A 24,025-nucleotide genomic window follows, 5' to 3' on the forward strand; every position below is an offset into this window, starting at 1 on the left:
ACCTGGTATAAATAATAAGTTTGATACAAAACCCAAAGTTATCACATATAATATTATGAAATAGCCTAAGATAAACTTAATTCCCTAACCTATTTAGTATTATGACCGAAATAAATATCCTAGGTATGCTAGGATCCAATTGTCAATTTTAGAATCTCAATTAAGCTAGGAAACATGCTTCTAGTTTGGTCACCCTTCTAGTTCCCCTTCTCCATTATGATAATTAATTATAGACTTAAATAATCCTCTCTATGAGAGGTAAATTATTGTTACCCCATATATTTTCTTTGTAGCACTAGGAAACTTCCCAATTTACTATAAGGATAGGAAGTGTAGTTGCCCTTGAGATTCTTGTTGCACATGGAGAAATTGTTCAAACAAGGTTGCTTTTATTGTTGTCAACCTTAAACCCATGGTGTGGATGAATTGGGCCCTTCTTGCTCTTAAATTAAATTAATTATGAGTTGCCCTATATATGTTATAGCCTGAAGTCTATATTGACCTAAATATGTTAAATAAGCTCATTTTGTACCTCCTTTAATTTCTTGGGCCTTGACGTTATAGTTGGCTCAGTTGACACCTTTAACGGATTCTTTGTATTGGTAGGTTAGTCTGAATCAAGGATGAAGTTGAAAAAAAAAAACCAAGAAAATGATAAAAAAAAACCAAGAATATATATATAAAATAAGGGTTAAAATTGAAAAATAACAATAAAAAGAATGGAGACAAAATATGATAAATGAAAAAAAAATAAAGAATAATGAAATTGAAAAAAGTTGCAATTTTAAAAATTATTTCAAGTAAAAAAAATAGTAACAAAAAAAAATAAGAACCAAATCCGAAGAAAAAAAAATTTAAGAGCTAGTTTAAGAAATTGAAAGGGTTGGTAGGGGGAATTGAAGAGAGAGAAAAAAAGCAATCCATTGACGCCAAACCGAAGGTATGTTCCTCACACATGTCGCCAAGGCATGTAGGGGTCACTGATGAGATTCCAACACCTCCCCGGAAACTGGTGTTTTGCCATCGGATGACACCGCACGCACCGTCTAAAGTGGATGAGCACCACCCACGTGTTGACGTGTGCAACACACGTGTCAACAATTTTTTTTAATAATATTTGTATTTATTAAAATATCAAATTGCCCCTCAATACACTTGATTACAACAAAAAAAAAACTATGATGAAAATATGAAAAACCCTGAAAGACAGTTTAGTAAAATTAGCTTTTAAGAGTATTTTAGTCATTTTACTGTTTTGAAAACAAAAATGAAAAGACTAAAAAGTCTATGTTCATCAATTTATTTAATTTTTTAAAAAGATAATTAAATTTTTTTATTATGCTAAAAAATATAAGGAGATCGATTTACCCAAATAATTTGATAATGGTAATTGAACCTTAAAAAAAAAAAAAAAATTTTTGCTCCCTAATTTCCACTCTTCGTTGCTAATGTGAAGGTTATTACACGGTAGAAATCCACGTGGAATGAATCTTGTTATATATTAAAACATTCAACCCTTTTAGTGTTTTTATAATTTAATAAAACATAAATTTTATTAAAAGAAAATCTGAAAGTAAATTTTAAATTTAGTTGTTTTTAGATCATTGTTCATGTGATGGTCAAGGAAAAAAAAGGAAGAAGGGGAAGATGTTAGATTAATCCCCAGCTATTTATCATTTCATGATTGAGTACCCCGCAACCAATTTGACTATCTGGGTTCTCTCTTCACTCAATTGCCTCCTTATATTAAAATGTTTTCAAATATATCTTTAATTTTCCTAAGTTTTGATCTAAACTATCAAATTTTTAGGGACCCAATTGATAAAACAAGTACTTTTTAGAGATTATATATAGTTTAGGATATTTTATATAGTAAGATATTTAAATATGAAGTGTATTGTGATTGTTAAAAATATTTTCTAAATGAAAATATATTAAAATAAATTTTTTATTTTTTTATATTAATATATTAAAATAATTAAAAAATAAAAATATTATTTTAATATTATTATTTTTTACTTTTAAAATATACTGTACGTAGATGAAAACAAAATATAACTTACAAAGGGCCACGTACAAAACGAAAAGAAAAAAGAAAAAAGAAAAAAGAAATAATTTCCCCAAAATTCGAACAGGGACACAAGCCAGAGAAAAAAGGGAGAGAAGGGTGAAAATTCCAATCACGATTTGGTCCTCTTTCTACCACCATCTCCCATCTTCCTCCCGTCCTTCCCATTTCTCTCTTCCGTCCTCATTTATTTCACATTTTAGATTTCATTTATACGAAGTAATTGACCAGTGACCTTTTCTCTCCACCTCCGTGCCCACATGATTTTCCTTGTCATTTAGCCGCTCTCCGTCTCCCCTCCGTCGGCTCTCTCTCAGATCTATATAAAAAAAATAATTCAAAATCTCCGCAGATCCACCAGCACGAAAAAAACTAATCCAAATTAATGGATGATTTTCCAGGTCTGTTAGCTCGCGACTTCGGGTACAAACCCCAAGGCAAATCGGCACCCATGGCTCCACCTCGGAACACAAACAGTGATAATACTAATTTTAACCTTGGATCCGGTGGCTCCGTTCACATCCGATCCTCCATCTCCAACAAATCCGCTCCTATTTTCGACGATCACGTCGGCACCGACGGTCTCTTGTTCAACAACGCCTTCGATGGTCCGCTGAAGTATTCAGAATCACGTGGCGGAGCTTCCACTACTACATCGTCATTTGATTATGATTCCATTTTCAAGGATCAGAATTCCAAATCGGCGTCGCTGCCGGTGTTTGATAAGCCTGTTTATGATGATGATATTTTTGATGGATTGCCTGGGTTGAAGAATTCGTCTACTGATGGTGGTTCTGCATCGGCTGCTCCCAAGTTTGATAATGTGTTTGCTTCCGTCAGTTCACCACCGAAGCAGCATCGAAGGCCGCCTGCGAGAGAGAGTTCGCCGTTTGATGATCTGTTGGGGAACTTAGGCAAAAAGGAGACGGAATCGAAGACAGAAAGTCGTAAAGTGGAAAAAGATTCGACGGCTTTTGATGATTTACTTCCTGGTTTTGGTGGCAGTAGCTCCCCTAGTGTTAACCGGTACTAATTTTTTTACTACTGTTGTTGTCGCTGCGGTTTTTGTATTTTGACAAGAGTGATTTTGCTAAATTAGCTTATATTATGTAGATTGGCATTGCTGTTTGAATTTGCATATTAGGCGATTTACATAGTAATTGGGTGACAGAGAACTGTGGTTTTGCATTTCTTGAGTTGGATGATTTAACAATACTGTTGGGATTTCGATGTGATGTTATGCCATGCCTTGATGCATTTTACAATCATGATGTGGTAGGGCTGCTTCAAGACACTCAAAAGACTTTTAAATGAAACTCTGTGTGGACTATATCAAGTTTTTCGTTTAGCAATTACATAAAGAATTGGTTCAAATTTTTATCTGGCATGGTTGTCTTAGAAATAAGTACTATTCGACTTTCATTCTATGCTTATAAGGTTGAGCTGATTGTGGAGAAGCTATTATAATGTGCTAATGTTCTAAGAAGCTGAGTTGCCCACCGAAGTCATTGCAGTCTCATTCCTTTTTATATGCTTGCATTCACCAAGTTTCATCGTGAAAGCAAAAATTGGCTCAAATCAGCTTCAAATCTGTGGGAATTTGGTGGAAAAGCATTTTGGTTGGGACAAAGGGAAAAAACAAGAAAAATTGAGAATTGGCTAGTTTTACAATAGCATCCATTAGCATTTCATTAGACTATCACTAGTTGTAGAGTGAATATGTGATGGCATAACTAATACATGATGCATTTGCCAGTATGTTGAGTTTGGAGGTAAAATTAGGTTTTGGGGATGGTTTAATTCTGAGTTGCTAGTACTTGTTGTTTTAATTCTAATAGATAAACCACCCCCCCGCACCTATGATATGGAACCATGAAATGTTGCCTTCTGGCTTTAAGTTCCTCTTTTAGGAGGTTTTTGTAAGCAGGCTTGCCATCCATTTATGTTCTGTGATTTAAACGAGTCAGATTACTTATATGCAAATAAACAAGATATTGGTTAGATGTCTGTATTATGTTTCCAAATGTGCCCTTTTTTTTGGAGAGTAATCATGTTTGCAACATGACAAGAAACAGTGTGTTTTTTATGCAGCATTAGACCCCATGTCTTCACTTTTGTTTCATCCTACTGTTGTCATCATTCCTTTTCCTTTTGTTTCTGAACCTATGGAGTCTAGCCATAGCTTAGACCACTTCAGGGAAAAGAACTACTGATGTTGGTTGTGAATCATGTTTAGTTAGAAAATTTTTATCCATATTTTATGTTTGATTAATTTGAGACGTATCTGTTTCTGTTTATTTGTTTGTGTTGTAAATATTAGTTGATTAATATTTTAGCACCATACTATTTTTTCACAGGTCAACTTCCGAGTCTGGTCAGTTCCAAAAGCCATCTTCAAATTCAGCCAGGCCAGTTCCTAGTGTGATGGAAGATCTCTTTGTAGTCCTAGAGTCAACTTCAACCCCTCCAACTTCATCATCGGGGCTGTTAACAGACCCATTGGAAGAAATTAGTAAAATCAGTAACACTGGAAACACTAAGATTAATAGTTCATCTGTAAATATGGCAGTATTTGATGACCTAGATCACCTTAATGATCTTGGGAAATCTGTGCCTCCTGAGATCAACAAGGGAGGGGAGAAAAGGAGCCCTTTAAGAACAAGATCAAGCTCAGGTGGTGCATATTCATCTGTGAGTAAAGAATCAGTTAACAAATATCCCTTGGAGAATGCTGTGGGCCACTCGCAGAAGAAGACACCAGATGATTATCAGGAATCTCATGAAGCCATATTTGATATGCCTGCTGCTTCAACAGATTTTCATAGATCTTTTGGTCAAAATGTCTCTCCTCCTTCATATGTGGATATCAATGCTAATGAGATAAATTCCTCTCCCAGATCTGAAGAGGTCTCTGAATCATCTGATGATGTATGGCTTACTGTGTCTGAAATCCCTCTTTTTACTCAACTCACAAGTGCACCACCACCTTCAAGACCCCCACCTCCAAGACCACCACGAATATCAAAGTCAGAGTTTGGCTCTTTTGCTTCCACAAACTCTAGAAAGAAGTTCAATGAGTATCCTTCTTTCCAAAATTCCACTTCATACTCTCAAAATACTAGACCAGACCATGCTTCAAGGAATTCAGTGACTTCTCAAATTGATGAACTTGAGGATTTTGTAACGGTAAGGACTCAAAATAATGTTAATGAATTTGCAGACGTTCTACCTGGTGATGATGCAGATAAAACTTCCTCTTCTGCTGCTTCTGCTGCTATGAAGGAGGCCGTGGATAAAGCAGAGGCTAAATTCCGCCAAATGAGGGAGAGGGAATATCTAAAGGCTGCTAGAAACAAAGAAGCTGGTCAGCTGGATAAAGATATGCAAGATGCTCAGCAGAGAGAATTAAAGGAAAGACATGAGAGATTTGATCGTGAGAGACAACAGAGGGAAAAGGAGGAGGAAGAGAGAGAGCAGAGAAGATTTGAGAAAGAGAGGGAGAGGGCTCGTGAAATTGAGAGGGAAAGGGAGGAAAAAGAAAGAGAGCAAAGGAGGCTTGAAAGAGAGAGGGAGCGAGCAAGGGAGATTGAGAGAGAAAGGGAAAAGGGCAGACAAGCAGTGGAAAGGGCTACTAGAGAGGCACGTGAAAGAGCAGCTACTGATGCTCGCCTGAAAGCTGAAAGGTCTGCTGTGGAAAAAGTATCTGCTGGGGCTCGAGAAAGAGCTGAGAGGTCTGCTGTGGAAAAAGTATCTGCTGGGGCTCGAGAAAGAGCAGAAAGGGCTGCTGTGCAGAGAGCACATGCCGAAGCACGTGAAAGGGCAGCAGCAGAGGCAAAAGAAAGGGCAGAAAAGGCTGCTGCAGAAGCCCGGGAAAGGGCAAATGCTGAAGTTAGGGAGAGGGAAGCCCGGGAAAGAGCTGCTGTTGCAAGGGCTGAAGCTGATGCTCGAATTAGAGCAGAACGAGCTGCTGTAGAAAGAGCTGCTGCAGAGGCTCGAGAGAGGGCTGCCGCTGCCGCTGCTGCCAGGGCAAATCAACAAAAGAGTGAAAATGATCTCGAATCATTCTTCAGTGCTCGAGCAACCAGTGCACAAAGACCTAGGACAAACACTTTGGTTAGGACCAAAAGCTTTCATTCATTCACTGACTTGTTGTGGTATCAGTGGGTTAATTTTCTGAACCTTTATTACAGGATCCTTTCTCTGACAGCCAGAACAAGGGAGGGCCTGAACCAGTTAGAAGGACATCTGTTGGGGCTACGTCTAGCGTGAGAAAAACATCTTCAACAACAAATGTTGTTGATGATTTAACTTCGATTTTTGGAGGTAGTTATGCTGTCCATGAGAATGTTTATTCATGATACCATGATTCTCTTTAGTTGTGAATTGGCTGAACTACTTCTGCTTTGTAAAGGAGGTACTGGATCATCTGGAGAGTTCCAAGATGTTGAAGGGGAAACTGAAGAAAGGCGAAAAGCCCGATTGGAACGCCACCAGAGGACTCAGGAGCGGGCTGTATGTTTTGCATGACATGATTTTATTGACAGTTTTGAGAGTTGCATCAGATACTTGTTTATTACTGCACATTAGTTCCACAGATTTTAATCAAGCCTATATGTTCAGGCAAAAGCACTGGCCGAGAAGAATCAACGTGACCTTCAAGCTCAGAGAGATCAAGCAGAGAGACATGTAAGTGGCCCAGCCTTCAGTAATCCTTTTTTAGCATTGTCTCTATTCGTATTGTCTTAAATCTTTGCTGAAAACTGGGGATGGGGGAGCCAGGGTGGCAGGGGTTGGATTTGGAGTTTAATGACTTTTCCCTCTAGAGTCAATACTGTTTTTGCTCATGCTATATGCAGCAGCATGAAGGCTTTTATTTGGCCTGAGTGGGATTTTCATAGACAGAACCATGTCAAACTTTGGTCATGTTTTGGTTTAACTACTATGGGCTGGCTGTAAGTAGGCTCTAACTATCTATAAGTTATCCTTTGAAATCAAAATTACAACAAAAGTCAGTCATAATATATCCAAAATGGTTAGTGGTTAGTAGCTAAACATATCTTGTTGAATGTACATTGACCCATATAATTGAGTCAAAAGAGGGTAGTCGTTATAGTGAACTACTTAAGATTGTGATTATGCTGGACTTGGGTGTCATACAGAGGCTCAGGCCTTGGACAACATTGTTAGCCAGAAGTGATTATGAGAATGATGTTTTTCTCCCAACTGTAAGTCCATTGATTGTTCTCAAATCCGGAAGTGAACCAAGCTGAATCCAGTTCCACTGTATCAGTTGGTTCTTCACTTATGTCAATGGTAAATACAAGTTTCAGCCCACCAAACAAGTTTATCTGTCTTATTGGAATTTGATTGTAACAGGTTTCATTTCTTAGAGAGTTAACAAACAGTATGTTGTTGATTGAAGCCTAGCTTCTTTTTTTCTTCCATTCCTTCCAGTATTCAAGAGTGTGAAAAATGTTTCAAGTTGCATCTTGTTCTTCTTTTCTCATGGCTTTTTATTTTTCCCAATTGTTAGATATCTGATACTGTTTTACATTGATTTCAGAGGATTGCTGAAACATTGGATGTTGAGATCAAGCGTTGGGCTGCAGGAAAAGAGGGGAATCTCCGTGCTCTGCTATCAACACTACAATATGTGCGTTTTTTTTTTTTGGATCCTATATGATCACATCCAGCATAATACTTATGTGGAGAATAATTTATGGATTACCTTTACTAAGTGGGTTTTTCCATATCCTTTATTGATATCTTTTATCCCAAAAAAAAAGCATACCCTTTATCTTGTGCATCAATATTAAACAGAATTTTTTTTTGGCTACTGCGATTTACGCATAGTAGTATTATGCAACATCTAGCTGTCCATGTGCTCATGTCCATTGTCTTTTTTCTTAGAACTGATTTGAACATTTAGGCTCCTGAAGTAATAAATAATTGTCCTTGTGGATTTGTTATCTGTGGAGCACCTCATTTCTGGTGAGTTTGCCAATGTTTCCTAAAATTATTTTCCATCTTATTGAAACTGAAACCTTGAAAGAGCTTATGAACACGAAATCTTCTCGTCTAAAGAACCTGAGCACGAGGATACCTTTTTCTTTGCTTCCTTTCCTTTCCTTTATCTGTCAATTAAGATGACAGATCTTGCTGCTCCCCTAGTTCACTTCATTCTTTACGTGTTACACATGCTACTTTCAGGTGCTGAGTTTTATCCTAGATGCACCTTTGATTTTAACTTGCTCTTAAGAGACTACTCCCTGCAGTTTTGTTAAAACAATGACTTTATAGGTTTGTCAAAATAAGAAAACTGATTTGTATATGCTGTTTCTTTTTTGTTAATTTGTGAATTAAAAAAAGAAGACGAAGAAGAAGGTAAGACCATCATGTAGCCTTGAAGATCCTAGGATGAGCTCTTCCATAAAACTTGTTATTAGTTCCGAACATCAGAATATTTAACATGTGATCGTCACTTCTATGATCTTTAGCTGTTGGTTAATTATAGCACTTTCTTTATTGATAGTCATTGTAAAGTAGAATATTGTTTTCATCTCTCTGTTTCTAAAATATTTTGTGCAATGATCAGGTTCTATGGCCTGAATGTGGATGGCAGCCTGTTTCCTTGACCGATTTGATCACTGGCGCTGCGGTTAAAAAAGTTTATAGAAAAGCAACCTTATGCATTCATCCTGATAAAGTGCAACAAAAAGGCGCCAATCTTCAACAAAAATACATTGCTGAGAAAGTGTTTGACTTACTTAAGGTATTTCTTCAATCTCTATGTGGCAAAGGAAAAGCATTGCGGGTCTCTATCTGTGATGTGTGAAAATACTTGTAGTGGCCTCTCAATCTCATTGCCTTGCTCTCATCACGAGTTTCTTTTGTTAAAATAGGAAGCATGGAACAAGTTAAATTCAGAAGAGCTTTTCTGAAACCCTGTGATTAATATTCTGCTCCGAGTACTCGATCTGGCCACTGCATGGTTCATTGGCAGTGGAAATGCTCAACTCTTATGGCAGATGTGTTTTTACTCTTACATCCGCCGCAGTTGTCGATTTGATACTGCAAAACATAAGCTGATGGGAGGGGGGCTTAGGAGGTTTCTTTTTAATGGTTGAGATGTGGGGGGGCGCGTGCCAGCCCTCCCTTGATTCAGGCTGCTGTAAATCATGTTCAAACAAACACACGGCACCTGAAAGTTGGGATGCTTCTTCATGTAGGGTTGTCGGCATTTGACACGATCGTCAAATTTAGGTGCCAAAGCCTATTTTGCGTGGGATGGAAGTGGTCTTTTTGTGTTAATTCTTTTTATAATCATATTTTTTTGGTGGGTTACCCGTTTAGCGGGCAAGAGCGTGATATATTGAGTGATTCCATATATGTTAAACGACGATATATTGGCATTGTATGATTATTGTTGATCCAATAACTCAGCCCTACATTTCACACTTACATTTATGCATGCATTTTTTTCCCCCGTCGCTTCCTCTTTCTTTTCTTTTTTCTTGTACTGTAAGATTTAAAACTTAACGGGAGGGAGCATGTGCCGTTATTTCACGCTCTCGGTCATATCATTGGAGCTTCTTTCAGTAGCTTTCCAGGTAATACACAAGCCACAGCTCTGAGAAAGCCAAATGCAATAGCTCCAAAGCAAAATCAACACCGCCATTGTTCCATGATGTTTTGTAAAACAAGCAAGCACTTGAACAACACTGCACTGTATGCATCAACTAGACATCTTCCTGTGATTATTACATTAAAGAAGTAAAAGAAACTATATAACCACCTCAAAGGTGCTGCAATCCTGACAAACAATAAATAATGCAGTTAAACCAAATCTAGTTTCACTGCAAAACTTTGGTTTCAATCTACAGCCACGGTCAAGATGTTCGTCGTGGGCTCCTCCCAGTTGGATCTGCAACACGTCCAGATTAATCTGAAATGACGAACCAGTACTATCAGTTGTTTTACTAAGAATCCCCCCAGCTAATATGATGTCAGTTTTCATGGAAATATGAGGGAAAGTAAGAAGTCGCAAGTTCCTAAACAAACAAATAATTTAGAGTCTAGGCAGGAAAGAGTTGAGAAATATGGTGGTGATAACACAATCGGTGGCAAAGCCAGGAATTTTTCCCAGTAGAGTCCATCAATAACCATCAGTTGTTTGAAAAGTTACGTCTTAAAATGCTTAAGAAGGTATATCATAAAGGTATTTAAATAATGAAAAATACAGTAGAGGCAGTGAACGATATTTTTTTCATAGACGTCCGTAATGGCTTCTCAATTTTTTTATGCTTATATATTAAAATGACAAGTATATGTAAATGAACAAATTCACAAAGTACAAAATACAAGGAATTAGACAAGCAAGAATGTGTGAGTCGTGTTTTGCTCGGTCAAATCTAAAAATACTGAAAGGAAAAGGGCTATGAGAGAAATGCTCAGTGAGAAAAAAAGCAAGGAACTTGGGAATGGATAAGAAAATGGCTGGGCACTAGAACAATATAATAAGAGAAGGAATTCTATCAACACTACCTGATAGAAAAGTTCCACTTTTATTTTAGCAAGTCCCTTTATAGGACAAAGTTCTTAAACAGCACAGTAGGTAAAAAGCACTGAACTAATTCTTTAGAAAAAAGAGCGCATGACAGAGAAATAAATTTTGCGGGATCATTTTAAGTTTTGTAATATTTTTAGTGAAATCAAGTTAGAAATCATACTGCGTAACTCGTTATACTCTAAACCAAAATTTACTACCATTAATATTTTTTTCTCTCTCAATTTAGACGATAATAATTCACTTAAATAGCCTCATCTCAACTACTTGTAAACTATGCAACCTTTGATTAGGTTAATGCATTGTATGTTTGGTTGTGAACCTCCTTTCCCAAAAAGAAAATAAAAGAAACTGCATACTGCAGTGTACTAAAAGGAAAGAAATGGGAAGAGTGGGTTTGTGAATGGGATGTTTGAGACACTGAGATGGAAAGAAAAGTTCGTTGAGGCTGGCATGATACCAAAACCAGTAAAAATAAAATACAAAGAAGAAGTTTGGAGTAGGTAAAATCATCCAGCATCAGATGGCTAAAAATTTGGGAATTCAATTTTTAACTTCTGCATGCAAGGCAATAAGGGATTTTGTCAAAAATTGGCTCTAGAGAACGCTCAAGTCGTACTTAAAATGAGGTACAATTGCAGTAAACTATATGCCACCTTTTTAAGTGTAATTGCATGGTAATTTATTACATGCCAAAAAAAAATCAGTGAAGTTGAGATGGAAAACCTCATCGCCTTTATTGAGTTCAAGTTCACAGAGAGTGCAATATATGCGCTGATGGTTCTCTCGCAACTTTCCTTGCTTACATATGGGACACCAGATCTCCTTGGCCACCTAGCATCAATGTCAGAAAGCTTTATAAACTCCATTTCTTTTAGGTTAGCATGAAAACAGCAGCAAAAGAAGCTTTATTGATCACAACTGCATTTTCTGTTATGCCCAGTGGCACAAAAGAAGAAAAATAATTTCTAGCAAGAAGGATTCCACAATCCTAATCTTAATTTCCAATAAGAATATATATGAATAACACCAGGAGAAGTCAGAGAGGATAAGAAGATATACTTCATACACGAAGCAGAAAGCCTAGGGCTTCTCAATCTCCACATTCTGTCACACTATCTGTCCTCTGGTTTTACTTAACCACTATTGCATTTGGCATAAGAACGGGCGACAGTTCTATCAATCTTTGGTATTTTAATTGGTTCCTTGAATCTCAAGCTAACTAAGTTGACTCAATCAAATAGTCTTGTTTAGTTTCATCGACTTGGTTAACCATTCTAGCAAGTTCTAACAGGTTGTATTTATTTGGTAACGTTCCCAGGGCTGGGATGTGGAAAATAACATCTAGTGGGCTTAAACCACAAGTTTGTTTACACGCACTAATATTTTACCCAAAATTGTGGGCATGAAATGCATCTAAATGGCATTATAATTGACACTAGTAGAAAATCAAACCTATAAATGCTAATGTCAGCTACAAGGATGAGTATTCTGTGCATCTATGTGCATATCAGATATATAATCAAGACTTGATTAGACAAATATCTGCAAGCTATCATACCTTCTTATCACTCAATTGCATGTGCTCATAAACAGCATGAGCCAAGTAATCATCTTCTTTGTCTTCCCAGGTTTCAATATAGTTTTTTGGTTCTGCATGGAGTTAAGAGTAAACAATTAAGCTCAAAAAACATGATTCAATTGATTAGAACCTCCTTAGCACATAAACAGACATAAAAACATGAGCAAATGCAACACTGAAGGTATGCAAAATTCAGATTGGCAATTTAGTTGACAATCAAATACACTCCCCGCGTGTTTTCAGGCGATAGATTAGAAAAACAAGTTGCAAAACATAAAAATGAAGAAAGTGCAATAACAATTGCAAGCAATTAACTTTGCATTTACATTCAAGTTATATTTATGCTGATAACAGAACCTGGGCGTACCCACTCCTATATATATATGCAGGACAAGATTTTTTTTTTTTCCCTCTAGAAACTAGTAAATTTTTGTAAGAGAGAAACACACTAACCTTCTCTAGTTGTCTCATCCCTAAGATCTTCATAGAAGATCTTTTGCATTTCTAACAAAATCTCTTCGCACTCGCCTTGATAAGCATCATGAAGACCATCATATTCCCACAACATATCATCATTCGCCTCAAGGGCATGAGTTGGAATTTTGAACTGTTCGTTTAACGACGACGACGACGACGACGACGAGTTCTTAATTTTTTCCAGTTCATCAGAAACTATGTCCTGGAGAGCATACTTGATGATATCCTAAACTCAAAAACAGTAAACAGGGGATTAAATCAAGAATTTCAAGAGATAAAAAAAGCAGCAAAGAAGAAGGGAGTAAAAGAAAGAGAAGATGACCTTATTATCTAAAGATTTAGCAGTGGGCAACCTCATATTCCAGAGCAATCGGGTCCTGTCTTCACGCACTCTTTTGTAACAGTTTTCCCTCAGCTGAAAAGATCGAAATTTTTTGTTTATTCATTTAGACAAGTCTAAAAACTCAAAGCATTCATTCAAGAAAAAGAAAAAAACCAACCTTGTTTTTCCAGGAGGGGTAACCGTTGAAAATTGATTGGGTTTTAAGAGACTGTCGTTTCGATGTTGGGGCTGAATCATTTTCCGTTCTGTCTTCCATTCTTGCTTGCGAGCTTTCTCCGACAAGTTGCTATGAAGCACCACACCCCAGAGAAAGGAAAGATTGCACCGCAGTCAGAAGAGGAGGTGATGGGTGATGGTGCCTTCTGGTTGGCGGGAGTTGGGTTGGTCTGGGCTTCTCACGGGAGCCCAGTTATCACTTAGTTTTGTCGGCCCGTAAACATTACAGGTTCTATCTTTGTTGGCCCTAAAAAATATTACTTGGTCCGGCCCATAAACGGCCCATTTATTCCTGGTCTAAAACCCCTAGATGACAGCGTAGCATGATGAAGATATATGGTAAAGACTTGAGCAACAGCAGATATTTTTTTATTTTTGTTTTTACGAGTTAAGAGGAAAAACAAAAAACAAAAAGAGCAGACACAAACTAGAAGGAGGATATTACAGTTAATATTATAAAAAAAAAACAGAAAATAAAAAAGGAGATGATAAAACCCAAAACCCTACTGCTTTTGGTGACATCTCCCCCCTAACCCCCTCTCCTCTCCCTGTTTCTTCTTCCTCTTCTCCAACCACCCACCCCTTCTCTCACGCACACTGACACACACCTCTTCATTTTCACTATCGCCACAATACTGTAAGAGTAAGCAAGCAATCTTCCACTATTCTCTTCCACTCACTCCACAATTCTCATAAAATATCCACGCTCATGCATCCTCCTTCTTTATTTTCAACTAATTACTACTGTTCTATTCTACTTCATTTGTCTACCCTAGGAAACATTTTGTTTTTCATAGGAATGGAGTGTTTCATTATCTGTGGCTTTAGAAGGAAGTGGAGAGTGATGAATAGTCTATATCAATTTTTTGTTTTTGTTTTTGTTTTTTTTTCTATCCGAGGATATTTGATTTTCTTGCTGATGATGGTGGGATTGGTTTGTTTGGTGTGGTCAGGATGTGGGAAATCCAATTTGATTAATTATCGTCAAATTCGTTAACTGAAAGGAGAGGTTTCACTGCAGACGGAAATGAAGAGGAAATCGCCACTCCAGCTTCAAGCCCTTCTGAAATTCTATGCAGGTCTTTTCAATATTTTGGGATTTTTCTTGTATTGTTTTTATTATTATTTTGAGTTAATTATAGTTTTTAATTCATAAGGGAAGGGAAGTTTCTGTGGTTTGATTACTTCATAAAAAACACCATTTGCTTTTCCTAGTAACAACTCAATTTTCCCAGCCTCCACAGCTTCTTCCTCCTCTTCTTTTTGATTTGTAAAAAACCCAAATTAATCGCCTTATTTGTTCCCCTCTCTTTCTGTTGTTAATTATTTTTGATTTGTTTACTTTTACTAATCTTCTTAAATCTAAACTCTCCCTTGAAATCTGTTCAGAGCACTGTGTTGTTTATAGGCTTTATTATATGCATTCTATATTGTATTCATTTTCTAAGCCGGCGGCAATGGTTTTTGCGTGAAGCAGAGGATAAGTATCCTTCGCAAAGGGCCATGGAAGACCTTGCTGCGGTCTCGAACTTGACATTCAAGCAGGTTCGCGGATGGTTTATCGAGAAAAGGAGGAGTGAAAAAAGCAAAAATGAATTGATTGAACCACCACGTTTGACCAAGAAACTGTCAGTTTTCAAAGGAAGAAAGGGAGCTGCAGTTGCTTCTGATGCTAGAAAAATGCTTAAACAGTTGGAGCTGTCTGCTAGTACTACAGATAAGTTGAACAAACCTTCATCTTCAAAGTACAAACATGCACCTTCAGAGGTTCAGGGTAGGATAGGCAAGAGGAAGAAGAAGTTGGTGCTCATTCAGGATTTGCTGACTTCTGATTATATTCTGGGGAAGATATTTCGCAAAGATGGTCCTCCCCTTGGTTTGGAGTTTGATTCTCTTCCTACTAGAGCATTTCATGGTTGTGAAGGTAAAAAGTTTGCGTTGACTTTTTTTTATTGTTATTTGGTTAGCGATGGTATTGCATTACAGATAAGTAGTTCTTGCTTATTTAAAATCAGAACCATCTATTGGGTTTTTATTTATTTGTTCCCTTAGAGATTAAGAGTTGGAAGATTTTTAGAAGATATTGAAATAAATGCAGGGTAGAGCTTCATGTTTTTGCTTGTCTTTGCTGTGGATTAATGCGCGAATAGTAGGATAAATATAGTGACCAACTGGATTCTTGTTCCTCTCTGTCATTTATATGAAGAACTTTGAGATGGATATGGATTGTGACTGCATAATGTTTGTACTTCCTCGCTGTCCCAATTTGCACCTCTGTATTTATGGTACTCATACAGCATTTGCATGTTTAGATTCCAGAAATTCTCATCCTGCTCACCAAGAGAACCAAAGAGCAAACAAAAGGGGAAAGGTAGTGCAAAGAATTTCTCTACATAGACAGTGTTTCCCCGCCTCTTTTACAAGGTTTCACATACGTTTGTTTTTCACTTGAAGGTATCCATGTGTGCTGCTTTTGATGATCAAAATTGCAACGAGAGTGCTCCAGTGAAGAAACATGGTATGGGGAAGGGTTTGATGACAGTATGGCGAGTAACAAATCCTGATGGTGGAGATTTTCCCACTGGCATTCATTGTGGTGGCTCTCAAATAACTGTTACACCTCAAATATCAACTCCCGTGCCACGGAAGCAGCCTCTTCAAAAAAAGAAGCGAAGACCGCCAGTGTCTTCTCTAGTTGTTAGTCATCTAATCTGCTTCTCATAAGATCTTTTGTTCTTGATGAATTATCATTCTTGTTTGCTGTCCCTGGGTACATCTTAGCAAATATCTGTTGCGTCTATCAATTCTTCAGTTTGAGCTATTTCCACTTTGCTGACACTGTTTTGCATTTTCAGAAACAGAGAATGCTGCAAAAAGAATTACAGGAGAAGAGGAAGCCTTCTGTTAAAAGGAGGGAGGTAATCATTTTTGTAGTGCTTTTAATGAATTGGAACAGTTCATATCTGGCAATGTGGTAACATCAATTTACCTGTTATGCAGGTGGAATCTAAAAGAGATGAGATCCAGAAACAGTCCTTCAGGGAAAAATGTGAACTCGCTCTGGAAAGGTTAATGAATCAGGAACGCCTTAATCAATTTGCTATGCTAGTGGATGATGAAGAGCTAGAGCTGAGAGAGTTACGAGCTGGACTAACATGTACGGAACACTTTGCGGCAAACAGACTCTATGGCTGTTCCCTTTGTAAAGGTTTGTTTTGGCTGTATTTCAGTGTGCCTCAAGAAGTGTCTATGTAGTTATCGCATATAGGATATACTTGAGTTCTTTCTACCAATAAGTGATTTCTTCCAGATTTGCTGGTGAAATTTCCTCCAAATTCTGTGAAGTTGAAGCAACCATTTGCTATGCAGCCTTGGGATTCTTCTCCAGAGGCTGTCAAGAAACTATTTAAGGTGCGTGGAGGATGAATAGCTGTTTAGTGCTTTGCAATGTAGCATATATCTTGCTTGAAAGATGTTTGTTATTATCTTATCCTTTTCAGAGAATTCATAATTTATTTCTTACTCAAATATGATATACCTAGAAGCAGCTTGCAACATTTGTCCATGAATATGGCCTAGTAATGTATACTCAATGTATCTTATCTTCTTTAAAAATACTTCTATTATGTAAATTGCACTCTTATATACCGGCCTATGATATATTTAATGAGTGTGTCAATACTATGTATTTAAAGATTATATCTGAAGATGCAGTGGTTAACATTAATCACCTGCATAAGTGAGTCAAAACTCTGGATGTTTTCTTCTGTGCATAATCATTTTGCTTGTATATTTAGATTGCTTTTGATTAGTGCTTGTCTGATCTACATGATCTTGAAAAAATCACTAATAAAAAAACTCCTTTGTGGCTACCTACTTGCTACATTTGTACTGGATTCAAGAAGACAACGGTGATTTATTTTTCTTTTGTGCCAGAGGGGGAGGCTAGGTAGGTGTGGATGTGCCAAAGCAGGGTGTAGTAGTCCAAGCCTTTCATGATTTTGTATAAACAGATGCTCTCAGGCATCAAATCTGCAACCTTCTGTTTGCAACCCCGATGCATTTACCAATTACCATTGAATTGGGCAGTACCTTGTTTTTATGTCTAGCAAGGATCCCCCATTTTTATTACATATTAGAGGAAATACTCTCACGATTGACTAAAGTCTCCAAAATTCTCCCTGAATCATTTGGGAAGCCAGTAAAGGCTCACTCCTGCATTTCAGAATGTGAATGCAATCAGCTATCACCTATGCTGACTGGGTAAAAAAAGCACTTTATCCACTTTAATTAGTGTAATATGCATATCAGAATCATCATGTTTGCTGCACTAATAGCTGTAAATACCCCCCCCCCCAAGATTAATTTGATTGTCTATGCTACCTTGTATAGGATTTAATATGTTTGTCTTCTCTATTAAATTCTCTTGCTGAAGTTAGTTTGGCATGTCTTTTGCAGGTCTTTCATTTTCTTTACACCTATTCTGTTACAGTTGATATATGCCCATTCACTCTTGATGAGCTGGCTCAAGCATTCCATGATAAGGTTGAAACTCTGACTAGTTCTTTTGTTGAACTCGTACTTAACTTAGTTTCTTTTATTTTCTTGCATTTAAATTTGTTGTCGTTGGTTTCATCTGTCTATATGTGACTTTCAGGATTCCTTTTTACTTGGAAAAATTCATGTGGCCCTTCTGAAGCTTCTTTTATCTGATGTCGAAACAGAGATCAGTAGTGGACTCCTCCCTCATTTGAGCATATCTTGCAAGTTTCTCGCACTCCTTCACTCAGTGAGTATATTATATAAGCTCAAGTCCATGAACATAAGTTTGATCCACAAGCGCATTGATGGTTTTGTTGAATGATCTTGTATGATAAAGATGTAATTCAGGTAGTAGTACTGTCAGATATCAAGAAATTTTGATATTTTGCTTGCATATGACCCAGCTGTGGTACCAATGAAGACAAGTAAAGCCATATTGCAACTAACAACTAATAATAAAAGGTCCAAGATGCTGAGAAACATGGAAAGTGATTGTTATTGAACAGGATTATTTTCATTCAGTGGTTATTGTAGGACTATAAAAGAGAAGGTGACAATTAGCATCGGTATAAATGTTATTATAATTTATAGTGCCAGTGTACATTATTCAAAATGTTTTTTAGAACAGGGAATGGTTAGTTAAATCCACAAAGCAATTGAAGTTTCTGCTAACTTTATATTCTGAGCCCTTGCGATGCAATGGCATTTCTATAAGAATTCATTGTGTTTGAATACCAAAGTTTCAGGCTGAAACAAACTTGTGAGTAACTTGATTTCCAAGGAAAAACTTGTTGATGTTTCAGGTACAATAATGAAAATGTTACACAATTATTAGAATTCTTTGGCTTTATGATGTGCCCTAATGCAAATCTTGCATTTTACAAAGTTCAGAAATCTCTAGTCACCTATAAATTCTCGATGTGTTTATGTATGAGAATCATGATGTTGGACACAATAAATGATTGGAGATAAGTCAATAACGTTTAAATGAATTCTTCCACTCATCCCCTCCCTTTCATAATCCGATTATGTTTCAGTTCTGAATATGTATGCTTTCTACAGATCGGTTTTTCTATTATCTAGTTTCTGTGCTTTTCCATTGGGGAGTGTGGAACATATCATATCTAGTCTCTCTCTCTTTCTCTCAATCTCAGCTTTTTGGGTAGAAGTTCAAATAACCATCCATAACCTTAGTATGGTTATTGCTATGTTTTGTCAGGTTGAAGATCAAGAATTTGTTGTGGATTTCTGGAAAAATTCTCTCAACCCTCTAACATGGACTGAAATACTGTGTCAAGTTTTGATTGCAGCTGGTTTTGGTTCAAAGCAAGGTGGATTTCGTAGGGAAGTCCTCAGCAAGGTATTATTTAATCAGCTTGCAATTTTTCTTTTGATATTTTTCATCTATTATTTATAATCTAGAATTTGTGTATCGATGTCAGACTCTTATATGTAACAATATTTCTTTGAAAGAGACATAAATCAGCACCTAAAGCGTTTTTTTTCTTAGGAGATGAGCCTTATGGTGAAGTATGGCCTACATCCTGGAACTCTTAAAGGTGAACTATTTCAACTTCTGTCAGTTCAAGGAAATAATGGATTGAAAGTTTCTGACCTGGCCAAGTCTTCTCAAGTAAGTTACTCCATCAGCTTTGAAGGAAATGATGTCACTAGATAGTTATTTTCTCAATCTTGTTCTTTAAATTGATACTTAATGAATGATCCTGTAGTGATGAATGTTTGGTTTTGTTTTGAAGATCGTGGAATTAAATCTTGCTGGCACAACTGATGAGCTGGAGCTTTTGATCTGCTCAACTCTTTCAAGCGATATCACTTTATTTGAAAAGATTTCATCATCTACTTTTCGTTTGCGAATCAATACTCTTGCAAAGGAAGCCAGTGGTTTTCAATCAGATACCGAGGACTCCGGAATTGTTCACGAAGACTTCCATGATAATGGTGCATCTAGCAGCAGCAATTCTGATTGTGATTCAGAAAATTCTAGTCCAAGAAATCTTAAGCTTATTGACTATCCCAAAAGAAAAAACAAGATGCTTACATTTGAGAATGAAATTGATGAGAGCCGTCCAGGAGAAGTGTGGTTGTTAGGACTAATGGAAGGTGAATATTCAGATCTAAGCATTGAAGAAAAATTGAATGGATTGGTGGCATTGATTGATCTTGTCAGTGCTGGGTCCAGTATAAGATTGGAGGTAACAGCTATAACCTTAATGAAGTTAAGATTTTAGGGCTCTGGTTTTTGCAGGAAAGCCAATTGCTTTCAGAAAATCAATTTCATGGACAAATGCACCCAACATGAGAAAGTTGGGAAAAAGTTTTTCTTGCAAATGATTGGAGCTTGTGAACTAGGTTGTTTTCTACCTTGGGTGTCTATACCATTCTTTTTTTGTTGGTAATTATCAGGTCCATGCTTATGAAAGTTTTTAAGCTCATTGCAGGTTACTTTGTTTGCAACTAGATATCTGTTTTGTCTTAATGAATTAAGTAGGATGGATATCATGATTTAATAAATCAGTTTTCAATTGAATTGAATCGTCGCTTTTCTTACTGGGTTGGTAACTGTGGTTTTGACACATTGTAAGGATTGTTATTTCAAATGCTGAGTATTTACTGGTTTTTAAGAATTTAGAGTTTTCCTAGTGTGTATTCTTCTAATGTGGTATTTCATTTTCCTTGCATTCTTCCCATTAATTGTGATTATCTCCTACTTTTTGTAACTAGAAAAATGGTTGATTCAAATTATTAGCTTTATAACAATCTTCTATATGAATATAATCTTGATTTAACTATTGAGTGATTGCTGCTGCTTTTCCCCCCTGTAGGATCTAGCAAAACCTACCGTTGAATCTGTTCCTAACATATACCACCATGGTTCCGGAGCAAAAATAAAAAGATCATCATCAATGAAAGATAACGTGCCCAGGCCATCCTGGGTCCATGCTGGGCAAATAAATGACACAAAAGAAGCGTACACATCATCCAAGTTTTTCCCTGTTGATTCTTCAGTGTTATTCTCAAAGTTTGATGGCAAGGATAAACTTTCTGGCAAAGAGAAAGAGACAGAAGGGACGGGACTTGAGATCAATTTGCACCCAATGCAATCCATCTTTTTAGGGTCTGATCGTAGGTACAATAGGTACTGGCTTTTCTTGGGCCCATGTAACTCATATGACCCCGGCCATAAGAGAGTCTATTTTGAATCTTCTGAAGACGGTCACTGGGAAGTGATTGATACTGAAGAGGTAGACTTCTCAGCCTTTGTCTTGATATTTACTGATTGCTAATTTTTTTTAATTTTGTGCCTTGGATTGCACATGTTTGTAGAAAGTGATTGTATGCTTTGTTTATGGTATTATTGAAATATATCTCCAACCACCTCTTCTTTGCATTTGCTTATTCCAAGTACAGGCTTTGCGTGCCTTATTGTCAGTTTTAGACGACAGAGGAAGACGGGAGGCCCTCCTAATTGAATCTTTGGAGAAAAGGGAAACTTTTCTCTGCCAAGAAATGTCAAGTAAGATGGTAAATGATTCTGGAGTTGGGTACTTCACACAATCAGACCAGTCTGAGCTGGAAACAGTTAGAGAAGACAGTTCTTCTCCAGTGTCTGATGTAGACAACAACCTAACCCTTACTGACATTGCAAATGATTCTTTGCCGCCAATGAGTGCAATAGTTCTTGAAACAGGAAAGAAGGGGAAAGAAGAAAACCAGAAATGGAACCGTCTCCGACAGTTTGATACCTGGATATGGAATTGCTTTTACTGTGATCTTAATGCAGTAAAACGAAGTAAAAGGTCATATCTTGAATCACTTAGAAGATGTGAAACTTGTCATGACTTGTACTGGAGAGATGAGAAGCATTGCAAGATCTGTCATACAACATTTGAGCTTGATTTTGATCTCGAGGAAAGATATGCCATCCATTCAGCTACTTGTAGACAGAAAGAGGACAACGTGATGTGTCCAAAGCATAAAGTTCTCTCATCAAAGTTGCAATCACTGAAAGCTGCAGTTTATGCAATTGAGGTATGCTCTTATGGTTTATCTCTGTCCCATTACAATTTCATTTATGCATGATTTGGCTGGCATGTGCTTGTTTTTGCTTGCATGTATATCTCACTGTGTTTGCGTGTTAAACATACAAGACAGTATGACATCACTGTCATACTATTTTTTAAATTGCTAAAATTTAGGAGGAAGAATTAGAAGCATATTTTGTTACTAGCACCTCTAATGCAGCATTGAGTTTCACCTGTATCAACCTCTTTATTTCTGTTTAAAAGTCAATCGAGCTCTGCTTTTGAGTCCTCCAGACCCAGTGACTTCTAAAGAGTAGCACGTGCCTGGTCAAGTAATTTTTTTTCTTGTAGTAATCATTCTGATCCATGGATGATGTGCTGACATTTGACAACTAGTTCGCTTGTATTTTGGTTGGTCAGCCTCCAAGATGTAGGAAGTTTTTTAGGCATGCGTGGTGTTTCATCATTCTATTTGTCCTTAATTTGTGGTTTTATGTGAATTTTATTAGAAACACGCATATCATGGCAAATTCACAGGCACACACAAAGAAATGAGTGAGATTAAGATAGTGAGAAGGTGTGGTGAGGTACATGTATGAGGTAAACTCTTGCATGTGGACGTTTCTGTGGCAGAAACTCTTATTCATCTAACATCTATTTTCCAATAAATTGCCCCCATCATACAGACTGTTATGCCGGAAGATGCCTTGGTGGGTGCCTGGACAAAATCTGCTCATAGGTTATGGGTCAGACGGCTTAGACGCACATCTTCTTTGGCTGAACTTTTGCAGGTTTTATTTTCTTGTCCTCTACATTTTGTGCTCAAAGAAGCACAAATGACTCTGGGTTTAACTCTGTTTTCCTGAAGCCAACCAGAGTAGCATGATTTTCTGAAAGAGTATCTTAATTTGCCTTTCAGGTAGTTGCTGATTTTGTTGCTGCAATTAATGAGGATTGGCTGTGTCAATGCAATCTTGCTCAAGGTTCCAGTACTTACATGGAAGAAATCATCACATGCTTTCCTACTATGCCTCAAACATCATCTGCACTTGCACTTTGGTTGATGAAGTTGGATGAATTAATTTCTCCATATTTGGAAAAGATTTGATGTGAAAACAAGCAGGAAGCCAAGAACAAAGGTACGGGCATGTTCTTATTGTGAACACATTCGTTCATTAATGGTGTTGAAATATATCAAGCTTAACTGCTGGGATTTTTTTATTATTATTATAATTCTTATTTTTGTGTAGATAAAGTCCAGGCAGTAGAAAAGATTCATCTCTTATTTTGTCTTTGATGAAAACTAGAATTGCATTTTCTTGCAACTTTGATTTCACAGAAACAACCGAATTCATGCTAAGTGGATTGTTGGTGCTTTATTACGATGCCACTAGTGTCTTTTATATATTTTCTTGTCTTTAATATAAAACTCCTTTTAATTTATTTATTAAGTCAGAAAAATAAAAATCTGTGGAAATTAGCATCTTTTGCGAAATTACTTTCTTCTACTTGCAAAAACCAGAGGCATTTGTCATAAATGGGCACTATATATGTTAGGACTACTAATTGCCACCTCTAAAAGACATTAACTTTGTTTGTGGCCATTCTTGTTTCATTGACATCAGGATATGCTTCTCTGCAGGTAACTATACTTCCCAGCAATATACCCAGGTTTGATATGGAGGTTGTGCAAGTGGGCCCTCAATCTGCACCTGGAAAACATCAAGGGTTAATATGGCCATCGCACTAGTCATCAATGCATGGTTTGCAGGTTTTGGCTACGAGGAGAATCGTTGGGATGCACTTTGAGGTCCAAGTGGAAGGGATGAAGGCAATCAATGTCTTTTGTAGAGTCAATGTTTGACTTTTTGCATTCTTTGACCGTTGCTGTACTAGTGCAGTCCGAGTGATTAGATGTTGTACAGCATTGAATAGTTTTATAAATATATATATATATCAAAGTCTAGTTTCGTTCATATCTTTACAATGCCCCCTTTTAGCTGCAAAATAAGCTCATTTCCCATGTTTCTTGTAGTGAAGGTTTTGCTCCTTTCTACTTCTGGTATGAAGGAATCAAGTTTTGTCCATGTATACCTGACAGTCGACTTTTGGCATGGAAAATAAAATTGTCAAAAAGTTCTTCAACTTCTTTATTCGAGCATATGATCCGCTTTCCTCTGCCCTATAT

The 24,025-nt window shown here is 37.1% G+C and overlaps 3 protein-coding genes across 3 annotated transcripts; 2 read left to right on the forward strand and 1 right to left on the reverse strand.

Moving 5' to 3' along the window:
• Positions 1 to 2,145: 2,145 nt before the first annotated feature.
• Positions 2,146 to 9,529, forward strand: LOC133682752 (auxilin-related protein 1). Its single transcript, XM_062106263.1, has 8 exons — positions 2,146 to 3,094; positions 4,426 to 6,181; positions 6,259 to 6,391; positions 6,480 to 6,580; positions 6,689 to 6,754; positions 7,632 to 7,721; positions 8,664 to 8,840; positions 8,971 to 9,529. Exons 1-8 carry the CDS (start codon positions 2,454 to 2,456, stop codon positions 9,007 to 9,009), a joined length of 3,003 nt encoding a protein of 1,000 aa, XP_061962247.1. The 5' UTR covers positions 2,146 to 2,453; the 3' UTR covers positions 9,010 to 9,529.
• A 168-nt stretch (positions 9,530 to 9,697) lies between these two features.
• LOC133682753 (uncharacterized) lies at positions 9,698 to 13,381 on the reverse strand. Its single transcript, XM_062106264.1, has 6 exons — positions 13,194 to 13,381; positions 13,016 to 13,108; positions 12,670 to 12,919; positions 12,196 to 12,287; positions 11,361 to 11,468; positions 9,698 to 10,013 (listed from the first exon to the last, which is right to left on the reverse strand). The coding sequence occupies exons 1-6, from the start codon at positions 13,290 to 13,292 to the stop codon at positions 9,852 to 9,854; spliced, it is 804 nt and encodes a 267-aa protein (XP_061962248.1). The 5' UTR covers positions 13,293 to 13,381; the 3' UTR covers positions 9,698 to 9,851.
• A 319-nt stretch (positions 13,382 to 13,700) lies between these two features.
• LOC133681797 (homeobox-DDT domain protein RLT3) lies at positions 13,701 to 23,982 on the forward strand. The gene is made up of 18 exons (XM_062104947.1): positions 13,701 to 13,895; positions 14,206 to 14,331; positions 14,730 to 15,176; positions 15,565 to 15,623; positions 15,707 to 15,949; positions 16,108 to 16,170; positions 16,253 to 16,460; positions 16,563 to 16,663; positions 17,711 to 17,797; positions 17,910 to 18,041; positions 19,014 to 19,154; positions 19,305 to 19,427; positions 19,552 to 20,007; positions 20,638 to 21,057; positions 21,224 to 21,844; positions 22,524 to 22,628; positions 22,757 to 22,976; positions 23,480 to 23,982. Exons 2-17 carry the CDS (start codon positions 14,280 to 14,282, stop codon positions 22,943 to 22,945), a joined length of 3,447 nt encoding a protein of 1,148 aa, XP_061960931.1. The 5' UTR covers positions 13,701 to 13,895; positions 14,206 to 14,279; the 3' UTR covers positions 22,946 to 22,976; positions 23,480 to 23,982.
• The last annotated feature ends 43 nt before the right edge of the window (positions 23,983 to 24,025 follow it).

This window comes from Populus nigra, chromosome 2 (assembly GCF_951802175.1).
Source record: "Populus nigra chromosome 2, ddPopNigr1.1, whole genome shotgun sequence".
In the NCBI taxonomy this organism is placed as follows: Eukaryota; Viridiplantae; Streptophyta; class Magnoliopsida; order Malpighiales; family Salicaceae; genus Populus; species Populus nigra.